This window comes from Aulonocara stuartgranti (genome assembly GCF_965226115.1).
Source record: "Aulonocara stuartgranti genome assembly, chromosome: 16".
In the NCBI taxonomy this organism is placed as follows: domain Eukaryota; kingdom Metazoa; phylum Chordata; class Actinopteri; order Cichliformes; family Cichlidae; genus Aulonocara; species Aulonocara stuartgranti.
Window position 1 is genome coordinate 1,142,521 of NC_138952.1, and position 12,151 is coordinate 1,154,671.

Genomic DNA, 12,151 nt, shown 5'->3' on the forward strand with positions numbered 1-12,151 from the left:
GCACGAGTCAGAGGAGCAGTAAAGCATATGTTCTAAAAACGTGTGGTCTCATTCATGATGGTGTAATAAAAAGCTCAAAGCGTGCCTCTTCATTCTGTCCTCAGCACCTTCTTCACATGTCATTTCCAGCTTTTATAAACTTTTCTAGATTCACTTCCAGCGCGTGTCTGAGTGGGCGGGGTCTGATCACAGGTCTCAGTCATAGTGCAAACTTTTGAAGTTGAACCGTTTTCTGTCTGTGAAGCCAGTCATCTGCAGAGAAAGTGGGAAACAGGTCACCTTCAACCTTTTACCAAAACTGCTACGACTCTGACTGGACAGAAAAAAGAGAAAACAAACTGACCTGACTGGGATCTCTGGTGAAATATCTTTTCTCTATTACCTGTTGAAAGGTTTAATACGAGTCAGAACACACGTACACGTCAAGAGAAAGGACTCCCATTAATGTGAGACATTTATCCTCCAGGTCTATGATTGAAAATAAACGTGAAGCCCAAATGATGTTTGTCCCTGTTTGACAGCTCTCGATAAATCCACACGTGTAACCGCAGCACAAAGACGGAGGTGCACACACGCGTGTGATGCTGCGTCCACACTAATGCATTTTTGTTTGAAAACGCAACCTCGTCTCTCCGTTTTGGCCTCCCGTCCACACTGAGACGCACACATTTGAAAACAGAGACTTTCTAAAATGATGACGCATGTTAGTCATGTGATGCAGTCATGTGACTAATTAAACAAAGATAGCAACAAAGAATTCTTTAATTCTCACTCACTGTTGCCACTTTGTACTTTTGTGTTACTCGCAGCAACAACTCCACCTCATTGTGAGTCCATTTAAAACACTCGCTGCTTTTCCTCCACATTTTGCCGCGACGTTTCGAAGAGCCGGAACGGCGTTTTCATCTGAAAACATTCCCCCCTAACCCTAATCAATCTGGGCTAGTGTGGACGCAGCCTGAGTCACGGCCTGCCTGGCAGACCGCAGTGACGCAGCTCACAGCTCTCACCTTGTCAAAGAACCTGCTGAGTTTCACAGCGTTTGAGGTGCCTGCAGCCAGGTATCTGGGGTTGGTGCAGTCCTGGGAAAACAACACAACACCAAAAGCGTTCAGCTCCCGCAGTGAAACTGACCACAGCAGCTTCCACATGTTTTATTTTAGGCTGGAGGACCAGACACAGGACAGAGAGGAGCTTACTGATGCTGTGATGTTTATGATACATGTGTTGTTTTTATTGTTGTGAACTAGGATTTGTTTTTGACTGAAAAACGTAGGTGGTGTGTGAGTGTGTGAATCGCCGCTTTATTTTCATCATTAGTCTAGTTTCCTTTTTTATGAGTGCTAAACATGAGTTGTGCTTTATGTGAGAGATAAACAATGAATGAAACGGATTCATTGGTTTAAAGGAGCTGAAGCTGAGAGCTCGTAGAGCAGAGTGAGGCGACTTACAAGATTGATTTCTTCTGCATTGAAGTCTTCGGACAAGAAAGCCGTCCGAGTGAGGACTTCACTGCGCTTGTTTTCTGGAATTTGGTCAAACTTGGTCCCGATCAACAGCAAAGGCACCGGATTCTCTGCAAACTGCTCTCTGTCATAGTCGCTGCAGTCAAATATCGAAGCTTCCACATTAGCCATGTTTTCTGTTTATTATTCTGAATGAAGACGGGCGATGTCGAACACACAGATCTGCTCACCCGTTTGAAATGATGACTCCAGTTGGAGAGGAATCCTTATTCAAAGCTTCCAGTGACCAACGGTACAGATTCTGAGAGGACTTCTTATTGGTCAGATCGTGGACCAATATAATTCCTAAAAGAACCCAAACATGAAGAGCATGTCTCAATAACATGTCACTGATGAAATCAATGCTTTCAGATCTGTCTGTAAGTGTTTACCGTTAACCGAGTTGTAGAAGACTGCTCTCGTGCTTTTGACGCTGCTGGCGTTGCCAACGGATCCTCCAACATCCCAGAGTTCAATGTAGAAGGTTTTCTCCTCTGGGGTTCCCTCCTTATAGTCTTGAACCTGGAGTAGAATAATTATTTCGACATCAATAGCTCATCGGGCGCCATCTCACTCTTACCTCTCTGCACATGCCTAAACCATCCCAGCCTCGTCCCTCTGATGGACTCATTTCTAAACCTGTCCATCCCGGTCACTCCCACCGAACACCTGAACACCTTCAGCTCTACCTCCTATCTTTTTGTCAGTCACCAAACTATACATCATAGCAGGCCTCATTACCTGCCCTCTCACTCTTGCTGCTATCCTTCTGTCACAGACCACCCCTGACACCCTGGTATTTAAACCTGTGCACCTGTTCCTTTCAGGTTCACCGTTACACCTGTCTCCCTCTCGTTAGTGTGTTCTGTCGTGTTTTATACGAGTTTAAAATAAAAGGCCAGCAGGGCTTTGTAAAGTAGAAGATGCTGGACCTGCTTACCCGCACATCTACAGAGCAGCCAACAGTCCACGATGGATTTCCCAAAACTTGATTCTGACATAGCAGATGGACCAAGGAAGACTTGCCAACCCCTGCAAAGAGCACAAAATGATACTGGATAAAAGGAGCTGATGCAAAGCACAGCAGGTTAAACATTTTTGTGTAGCTGATCGATATTAATGGATTTAAATTATGAATAGACTCTACAGCTGCTGCTGACTGGAAGACTGACCTCCACCGAAACATCGAGTCAGTTTACGACAGACTCGGCTTCCAGCAGAGCACATCTCCGGAACAACATCAGTGAGTATCCGTAATCATCTGTAGGGTGTGGCTCTCTGATTCGGCAAAACGTGTTTCTGTGGAATTTAAACTCTTGATGTGGAATCGTTTCACACCCAAACACTCTACTTACATCCACCTGCCGCAAAGTGACCGATGTAAAAATGACGGGTATTAAAATTCAGCGTCGCTCGCCGATGTACCTTTATTGTGAAAATTACCCGTGAGCTTAGACATGACAGGTGTGTTACGTGATGTTTATCCGTAGCTTTAACTGCCACAGCAGCAAACTGACCACAGCGTCGGTCTCCTACTTAAAGATTAAGAGTTTTATAAGTGAGCGAGTTCCGTTCAGAATAAGCAAGTGTCCTTATAAATAACAGCAGACAGTAGTAAAGGTTTTGCTTGTGAAAATAGTTCATAACTCACCGGAATCTCCCAAAACCAACACTTTTACCCTGTCAAGAGAGGCCATTTTTTGATAGACGCGATCAGGAAGTAAACAGTGTTCTTAAAACCACGCCCCATGAAAACAAAGCCATGCTATTCGCCAACATGCCCGTCACTCAAGCTTCTTCGCTTCTATGGGTGCAGTTTAGTGCAGCCGGGCCAACATTTCAGTTGGCCCGGGTTTATTTTTCATTTCCGGGGTCGTCGTCTCAAAATAAGAAGTGAAGCATGTTGGCTAACCCAGCAGCTAAAGGACCGTGACGTGCGTTTGTGTTCAGTGAGTTTTAGCGGTGTTTTTGTGAGTTAACGTCAGTGTGTGTGACTCTGAGATGACTGTTGGCACATAAACAATAACCGGTAAGGGTCGCGTTAACGCCTGCCGGGTTTCTGCAGGCCAACTCAGTGTTAGCGCTTAATTTAAATAAAAGTAACTTTATCGAGCTTTTATTAAAGATAAAGTGTGAAATAATAAGATGACCGGTAAACTATTAACACGCCGTCTTTCTATTGTGGTGTATTACATTAAAATGTACAATAACACCGGCAAACCGGATGCATTATGTTTTAGTCTTTGTTTGGATCTAAGCTAAGCTACGCTAGCTGTGATTGATGATTTGACATCGATAACGCGGCCGGGATTTTTCTCCTACTGGGTTAATGTGCTCTAGTATACCTTACACTTCCCTCTTAAATTTAAAGTTTTATACTTGGATAACTCTTCTGGCCCTGCTCCTCATCCCTGCCTTCCTGATGTTCTCCCCGCTGTCGCACTCTGCCCTGCAGCTCTTTCTCTCCAGACCCAAAGATGATTGAACCAGCGGTACTGACCGAGGTCCCCGCAGCTCTGAAGCGGCTGGCCAAGCAGGTCGTGAGGGGTTTTTATGGCCTGGAGCATGCTTTGGCGCTGGATGTGCTGATCCGTAACCCATGTGTGCGTGAGGAGGACATGCTGGAGCTGCTCAAGTATGACCGCAAGCAGCTGCGCTCAGTACTCAATACCCTAAAAGCAGACAAGTTTGTGAAGTGCCGCATGAGGGTGGAGACGGCGCCCGATGGCAAGACAACGAGACACAACTACTACTTCATTAATTACAGGTTTAAATCTCTGCTGTGTGTGTGTGTGTGTGTGTGTGTGTGTGTGTTGGACACTTTAGACTCAGTAGTCTTATTTCTGTCTTACATCTTTTTAGGGTACTGGTCAATGTGGTCAAGTATAAACTGGATCACATGCGACGACGCATTGAGACAGATGAGCGAGACTCCACCAACCGCGCTTCCTTCCGGTGTCCCTGCTGCTTCTCCACCTTCACCGACCTCGAGGCCAACCAACTCTTCGACCCTATGACAGGTAAAGGTGCAGACCAGTGCTGCTATACTGTAATATTCAACACGCTTGGATTTTTGAAAGCATTCTGGCAGTTTGACGGGACTTTAGTCCAGCTTTTATGGGATGAATAATTAATTAGAAGCTTCTTTACCGCGGGTGGGGAGAGTTCATATATATTTAAATAGCATGCTGCGTGCACAGAGAAACTTGTCGTTTTCTGAGTATTTGGTGCAGGTGGACGGCGTGGTGCCTCAGCTTTGGCTCTTTCCTGTAGATCTTCACTGAGTCTTAAACCCTTTGGTTTGGAGCAAGGCCCCACATATTTCTGCTCCTCAGTAGTTTGTTTTTAAAACCAAGCATAAAGTAACTGAACTCGACGTGCAGTGTCAGCAGGAGGGAGGACGACACTCTTCATCTTTTTTTTTAAAAATCAATAGATGCAGAACTTTCTCCCTCTGTGGACGTGTTTGCCCCTCTGTGATTATCCTAACCTGGTAAATCTGGCTCTCAGTTTATCTGGAAAATGTTTGGAGATATAATATGTGGGGAAAGCGAGGCAGGCGTTCACGACTGGCAGTGATTCACAGTGGATGTACAGACATGAGTTTGTCAAAGTTAAATGAAGACTTCGGTATTTCATTGATACAAGGATCACTTTGTGATCTGATGTGTTGTTTTTTGTTTGCACTTCCATTATGTTGTGTGCTCCTCAGTTCACCTCTAGATGGCAGTAACAGCACATAGCAGGATACATTTAATGACAATTCCTCCTAATGAAACTATAGTGTGAACAGAGGATCGTGTACGTTATAGAGATAGAAGCATGAATTTTTGTTCATTGTCCATTTAATGCAGAGTTACTTCTAAAGCTGTGTGTGAGTGCACTTTGTTAGCAGCGCTACGTGGACATGAAAAGACTGCCATTGAAGCTAATGACGTGTACGTGGCTTTGTATAAGCTCCAAGTCGTACGCTAACATTCTGCCATGTTAAAGTTCACTTTAAATGTCTGTTATTTGAATAAGGATGAGTCATAAGCCTCACACATACTTGCATATGCTGCATAATGATGAGCTCTGAATGACACAGACCAAACGTAGGTGACCATGAAACAGTTTGTGCACTTTAAAAACCCAGAATCTTCACTTTTACGTCAGATTTAAATAGTTGGTAATCAATGACTTACAGCGGCCATGATGATGTCAGGACGCGCCCTTACCTGAACATTTGCTGTCTCCCTGCAGTCACACTGGAGCCACTCTCACTTTGCTGTTGGAGCTCGGTGCAGATATCCAGCAGGATTTTATTTCTGATCTGATGTTTTAAAGTGCTTCCTTTCCGAGCAGTGCACATTACTGTATTACACAGGATGCAATGCATTTTGGGAAAATGGCCTCTCTTTGAATTTGGTTTTAGAGAAATTGAAGCAACATCCCCAGAACTGATGAACTGGGTTGTATGTGTGTTTGCTAAAATCCATCCATTCTCGTTCGCTTATCCTTGTCAGGGTCACGGGGGGTGGAGCCTATCCCAGCTGTCATAGGGCGAGAGGCGGGGTACACCCCGGACAGGTCGGCAGTCTGTCGCAGGGCCAACATGTGCATTAAAAATCCTGATTTGCATTAGAAACGTTGTCCACGTTGCGCTCTCTCTGCAAAGGTTTGTATTTGTTTGTGAGCTGTTTTCATTCATAAACTGCGGCAGCTTTAAGCTGTGACACCACGCTGACTGCCTGCCAGGGTCGGGGCTGACTGCCAACCATCCGGCTCGGCTTCTAGGACTCACACAGGAGTGGTCAACAAATCATTAAAGATGGTTTCTCATTTTCAGTGAATAATTCTGTCCAGTACTTGTGGTTTACTGGGATAAATGTTGTAAATAGTTGATGTTGTTGGCTGTCAGGTTGATTCACTGTAGAATCACTATGTTAAAATGTGGGTGTGTTTAAATGATCGAGCTCTAAGAAAAGACACAAATGGGACAGAATAGATGTGCAGTCTCGTCACTCTGGATAAATGAGCCATCAGTGTGTTTGTGATGACACGCCTCACGGTTCCTCTGCACCGCTTCCTGTCTCTGCTGCTTTGCCTCGGTCAGGGTTCAGCCTTCGGGTACCTGCAGCTCTGCTGGTAGTTTGATGGGCTGTTTTTGTCGGGCCAGCAACACTCAGCGTAACCTCACGAGGATCGGACACGACACTGCTGGTCTTCCAGCTCGTTCTGACCCACAAAGGAGAGCCGAAGCCCTGCAGCTCTGTTTTCACAGCGCGCCGTGAATGTTGTAACACGTGATCTTTTTTCCACTCACTCCACCTGACGTGCTCATTCCTCACCTTCGGCCAACATGTTCTCCACCTTTGTACAGGAAAAGCAGAATGTTTCAGTGCTGAGCCAGAGACCAGTGCCAGACCATTATGAACGTATTAATCATATTTACGTGATTTACTTTGTAATGATTTTTTCCAGTAATCTCAGCTTGGTGCCGCTTGGCACACATCGAGGATAAATAAGATCTTAATGAGGTATTTACCACTTTAATCTTAAATGCACAAACAACAGTTTGTACATTAATGAGACGCTGTTGCCTTTCAGTTGTTGAGCAGCCTCAGCTGTAACTGTTCACTTCATTTGCATTAATCTGGAGGTGCTTTAGTTGTAATAGTAGTTTTCGGGGTCTCTCATACACATAAAGCAGGCGTGAGCTCTGCGCTGCTGCTGGCACGGCTCCCGTTACTGAAGCTGAAATCGGCCAGAGAAGCAGATGGTCGAAGCGTGCCCTTCTCTTAATGGTAGGAAGCAAGTGTGGTGCGCACAGCATACAGTTTCCCTCGCAGACGTTTCCTGTTTAATGCAAGAGTCTCTGTCAGCGCTCTTATTCCTGTTGTGTCGACACAACCACGCCCAGCCTCCATGAAGACCAAGCCTGACCCCGATTGGTTATAAATCACCAAAATCAGAGCACAAATGGCACCAATGGCAACCAGCAGGTTCACTTCCTGTGATATATCAGCTGGTATGTAAAGTAGTTGGGGCCTAAACTTCTCTGCTGGTTCGGTCCATGCAGCGCCCTGTAGGCAGGTCTGTAATGATTGTTTTTCACCTGCAGGTACATTTCGCTGTACCTTCTGCCAGACGGAGGTAGAAGAGGATGAGTCGGTCTGTCCTGACGCCAGGACGCTCGTGGCGCGCTTCAACGAGCAGATCGAGCCCATCTACGTGCTGCTCCGTGAAACCGAGGACGTGAACTTGTCCCATGAGCTGCTGGAGCCTGAGCCTGCTGAGATTCCTGCTCTCAAACAGAGGTCAGTCTGCCTCGCAGCATCGCACTCGTCCGAACAGCTCACCGCAGTTAGCGGTTACGCTGTGGTGAGCTGTTGTCTGTAGCCACAGGAGGAACCGAAACGAGTGAACTGGGCACATTTTTCAGACTTAATCGTGTTAACTTAGCTGTAAATATTATTCGCTGACTCTTTCCTGCAGCCGAGAACGTGCTGCAGCATCAGGAGCAGCGAGCGGCCCGCACCGCGAAGCCTGGTCGAACAAAGGATCGACGTACGCTGATCTGTACACCCAGAACGTGGTCATCAACATGGACCAGGAGGAGCAGCAGAAACAGGCTGGCGACAGCAAGGCGCCAAAGGAGAGGCCGGTGTGGCTGACTCAGAGCACCGTACAGGGCGCTTACAACGAGCCGGACGTCCTCAAGAACCGTAAGTACAGCGCTGTCACTGCAGCCGCTCTCAGCTGAGGCGGATCAACGAGTCTGTGACATCTCTGTGATGGTTGTTTCATTTGTAGCTCAGTCATTATATTCAGACACACTAAACATAAACAGATACTGTTTAGAGCGGGTGTCCAGTTCCAGGCCTGGAGGGCCGGTGTCCTGCAGGTTTAGATGTGTCCTAGATCCATCACAGCTGATTTAAATGGCTGAGTGACCTCCTCAACATGTCGTGAAGTTCTCCAGAGGCCTGGTAATGAACTAATCGTGTGATTCAGGTGTGTTGACCCAGAGTGAGATCTAAAAGCTGCAGCACACCGTTCTCATCTTTGTCTCTCGTGTAGAGTTTGTTAAAAAGATCCAATTTAAACGTCTTCACTAAATACAATAACATTTGAAAATGGACTCACAGAGTGGGATGAAAAACGTCTCCAGAATGTGCAGCTCGTTATTGAAGATGAATGAATGTAATCGTACTCTAAAGCACTGCAATCTCCGACTCCGTGAATTAGTTTAAGTTTAATTCAGCGTGAATTTCCTCCCAGACTCGGCGGCTGTTTATGTGATCGTTAATCATGAATGATGTTTCTCGTCCTCAGAGGGTTTGGTGTTTCAGGAGCGGGTAGCTTGGATGCTGCATGGACTGCAGAGAGCGCCGTTTTTGTGCTTTTCATCTCAGTCGGTGCTCAGTCTGTAGCTGGAACAGGTTATTACAGGTCAGCCAGGTTACCTCCATCTGTCAGAGCAGCCCTTCAACAAGTTTTCTTCTAATGACATTGGATCCTTACCCAAGGGCATGCAGCAATCAGACCTGGCCAGAGTACCGCTGAGCCATAATTGCCTAATTGGAATAATCAGGGCTTGGTTAGTGAGTGGCTGAGGCAGGATCACTCATAATAGAATCCATTCTTATGGAAATTACAAATTAGACATGTGGGTTGTGTTTTTGTCACAGGTGTGTCTCCGTTCATCTGCCTGCGGGTTTTACCCTGTGCTTAAATCCTGAGCGTGCATCGAGCTGTAAACGTGTGTTTCATGATCTGGTTTACTGAAAGAAGAAAGGGTCTGACTCCAGCTCCTAAATACAACTTATTCATTTGAACGTGTAAAGAAAAACCCAAATTCTGATACGATGCATCAAAAAACAGAAGATGTGGAGCTTCTTTGTCCTCAGCTGCTGAGAGGGAACGAGCGCGTCTTCTGTGCTTGCTGGTGGGGATGTGCACCTTGGCTGTTCTGATGATTTCAGTCAAGCGTGCGGAGCTTCAGCTGGTGAAAACTGAACACTGGTGTCGGAGGCTGTGCACCTGTGGGTGCAGGCTCTAAAGATGGAGCAGCTCTTTCAGCCCACACTCACTGGCTGACGTCACCCGCTCTGCCTGCTTTGACATCAGCGGGGATGTGGCACCTGCTACATCTACATAAAGTCAGGCTGGGCTCGAGCTCGCACGCCGAAACTGAAACGGTGCGCTACCATTCGTTAGAGAGCTCCGAGGGCTTCCCTGGGGGCAACTGCCCACCGTGGAACTGCCAGGCTTTTAGCATTGTGCCGGTTGAAACGCCAAGATGACGTTAAGCCAGGTGGTGGTTGGCATAGCAACTGCAGTTTAGCTCGTCTGAGCTGATTTCAGCAAGTTGGGAGGAAGTAGGAGAAGAAATTACCACTCGTGGTTTCCCGCCTCTCTGATAGGCTCCGCTGATCCTCAGCCAATGTTTCTGTTCATCTAGTTTCCCATCTGTGTAGACCAATCACAGAGCACGTACCTACCCTGGAACAGGTATCGATAAAGAAACCTGTTTCTAAGAACTTACTCACTCACTCTGAAGCCAGCACATTTCTTTTAAAACGGATTAATGTCGTTATCGGTCGTTCTTGGAGATCTCACGTTTATGTGTTGCAGCTGTTTGTCCCAGGCCACGCCTTCTTTTTGTGTTGCTGTGATGAAACATGGCAGCACTGAATGTCTGCCAAGAAACCGTGCAGGTGCTGTGTCATCCAGCCTACGCTCCAGTGAGATGTCCTGGATTGGTTAGAAGTTGCATCATGTGATGATAAATCTCGACCCCATGGTTACCTTACCACATGACACGGATGCAGAATAACAGGGTTGAAGAGCAGAGCTGTGTTGAAGTTGTGAGTTAAGCTAAAAATGAGAATGTGATCTAATCTTAATGTGGTTTTCACAGGTGGTGGCGTACCTGGAGCCCAGGATGGAGCGCCTGGTCCTGGCACCAGTCAGGTAGATGAAAACGAGGAAGTGATGCGCGCGCTGCTAATCCACGAGAAGAGGAGCGTTGCAGGCGCCGGTGCAGGCGGAGCCAGCGCCGCTGCGAGGGCTCTCACCTCTGCCAACGCCAGTGACTCAGACAGCGACACCAGCGAGTCGGACGACGACTCGCCCCCGGGTCCTCCTCCTGCCGCGGCCGCGCAGCATCGGGGCCAAGAGGAGGATGATGAGGACGACGATGAATTTGAGGAAGTGGGCGATGAGCCCACAGTGATGGTGGGAGGCCGGCCCTTCTCGTACAGAGAGGTGAGCCAGAGGCCAGAGCTGGTGGAGCAGATGTCTGCACAGGAGAAGGAGGCCTACATCGAGATGGGCCAGAACCTGTACCAGGACATGTTCTTCTGAGCCAGTCGGTCACAGCGTGGGTTCACTCCGCTGTGTCAGTGGGCATGTCTGTGCACACAGCTCGTTTAATCATGCTGCTCAAGTATTCAGCCTGCTTCAGCGTTCTTCGTTCCATTAATGAGGACGTACTCCGACAGTGTTGCCCCCCCGTGTAGTATTCTGACCCAAGTATTTTTAAATCTCCGCCCTACAACCCCAGAAGGAGCTGCCTAGCTGCACAGTGCCAACTGTTTTGTCTTTAGTTTGAATCTTGTTGCCTGTTTCTTTTATGTCCCGTTTAAATGTATCAGGTGTTTCACTCAGTAAATTTCAGCGCTCAGTTTCGTGGACGAGGAAAATAGATTTCTGCAAACAAGCACATGCAGCAGTGAGCTTGGAGAACTGGTAGAGGTGTGAGTGCTGGAGCTGCACACTGATGGAGAACTGAAGAACCTGCGAGGACGAAGCAGCTGGCTTTACGTTCTGTGATTTACTTCTTCTTTTTGTCTGAAACAAGTTAACAGACGGGACGTTTAAAAACTGGTCTCAGGCAGACGGAGCATGTGGCTAACAGTGAAACATTGCTTCTTTGGAGCAGTCTGTAATAAAAAGATACTGTGGTGAAGGAGGAGAGTCTTTATACCATAAACATACTTTTTGACCATCATGTTGTTCCTGTCTACTGTCACCAGGGGCGGTGTCATCACTGTGGTGTTTCTCAACGTCTTTAGGCTCAGTGCTTCCAGCTCTGAGCGTTTCACATGTCATACTCAGAATGATCCCTGTGAGTGTCGCCTACTGCAGCCAGTGACCGTATCAGATGACAAAACTTCTGTAAAGGTCATAAAACTTGAACGGCAAACTGCACAAATGCCACAAAGAAAAGCGACTAACAATCTTCTGCAGTGTTAATCTTGGGTTTTACATGTTCCAGCTTGTTACTGTTGCAGAGGCTAAAAACGAGAAGTGGGAGTTGCTTTGTCGACAGAGGAAACGTTTTGTTTGATTTATTCTGTGTTGCCGTAGCTGCAGTTTCAGCAGCAGGTAAGAATAAAGCTTCTTCATCACCAAGTGGAAACGTGCACTTTGCACACCTGTCACTCTACCTGGGCTTCAGTGGTTTTAATAACTTTTGACTTTGTCAGTTTACCCACGTAAAACCCTGCGTCATGTGATCTGGTTTCATCTAAAACTTAATGTGAATTAGAAGAACGCGGCACTTCCTGCTGATTTTAAACCAACGCTCTGATAAGCCGCTCCTGTTCGGGCTGCGTTCAGCATCAGTTACCACGGTGACAGCTGCTTTCATGGAAATT

General features: G+C 46.9%; 2 protein-coding genes across 5 annotated transcripts; one reads left to right on the forward strand and one right to left on the reverse strand.

The window, feature by feature from the left end:
- Nucleotides 1-5: 5 nt before the first annotated feature.
- rabl3 (RAB, member of RAS oncogene family-like 3) lies at nt 6-3,300 on the reverse strand. 2 transcript variants are annotated; one of them, XM_082508104.1, is made up of 9 exons: nt 3,157-3,245; nt 2,678-2,804; nt 2,446-2,537; nt 1,898-2,027; nt 1,697-1,811; nt 1,452-1,602; nt 1,011-1,082; nt 344-382; nt 6-252 (listed from the first exon to the last, which is right to left on the reverse strand). In XM_082508104.1, the coding sequence occupies exons 2-9, from the start codon at nt 2,730-2,732 to the stop codon at nt 196-198; spliced, it is 711 nt and encodes a 236-aa protein (XP_082364230.1). In that variant the 5' UTR covers nt 2,733-2,804; nt 3,157-3,245; the 3' UTR covers nt 6-195. The 2 variants fall into 2 exon arrangements, with proteins under 2 accessions (XP_082364230.1, XP_082364231.1); XM_082508105.1 differs by lacking the exon at nt 2,678-2,804 and having other exon boundaries at nt 10-252; nt 3,157-3,300.
- A 29-nt stretch (nt 3,301-3,329) lies between these two features.
- Nucleotides 3,330-11,460, forward strand: gtf2e1 (general transcription factor IIE, polypeptide 1, alpha). Of its 3 annotated transcripts, none has more exons than XM_082508102.1 (6): nt 3,330-3,454; nt 3,961-4,272; nt 4,368-4,525; nt 7,609-7,804; nt 7,983-8,212; nt 10,411-11,460. In XM_082508102.1, exons 2-6 carry the CDS (start codon nt 3,983-3,985, stop codon nt 10,854-10,856), a joined length of 1,320 nt encoding a protein of 439 aa, XP_082364228.1. In that variant the 5' UTR covers nt 3,330-3,454; nt 3,961-3,982; the 3' UTR covers nt 10,857-11,460. The 3 variants fall into 3 exon arrangements, with proteins under 3 accessions (XP_082364228.1, XP_082364229.1, XP_082364227.1); XM_082508103.1 differs by having other exon boundaries at nt 3,348-3,439; XM_082508101.1 differs by having other exon boundaries at nt 3,351-3,534.
- Nucleotides 11,461-12,151: the final 691 nt, after the last annotated feature.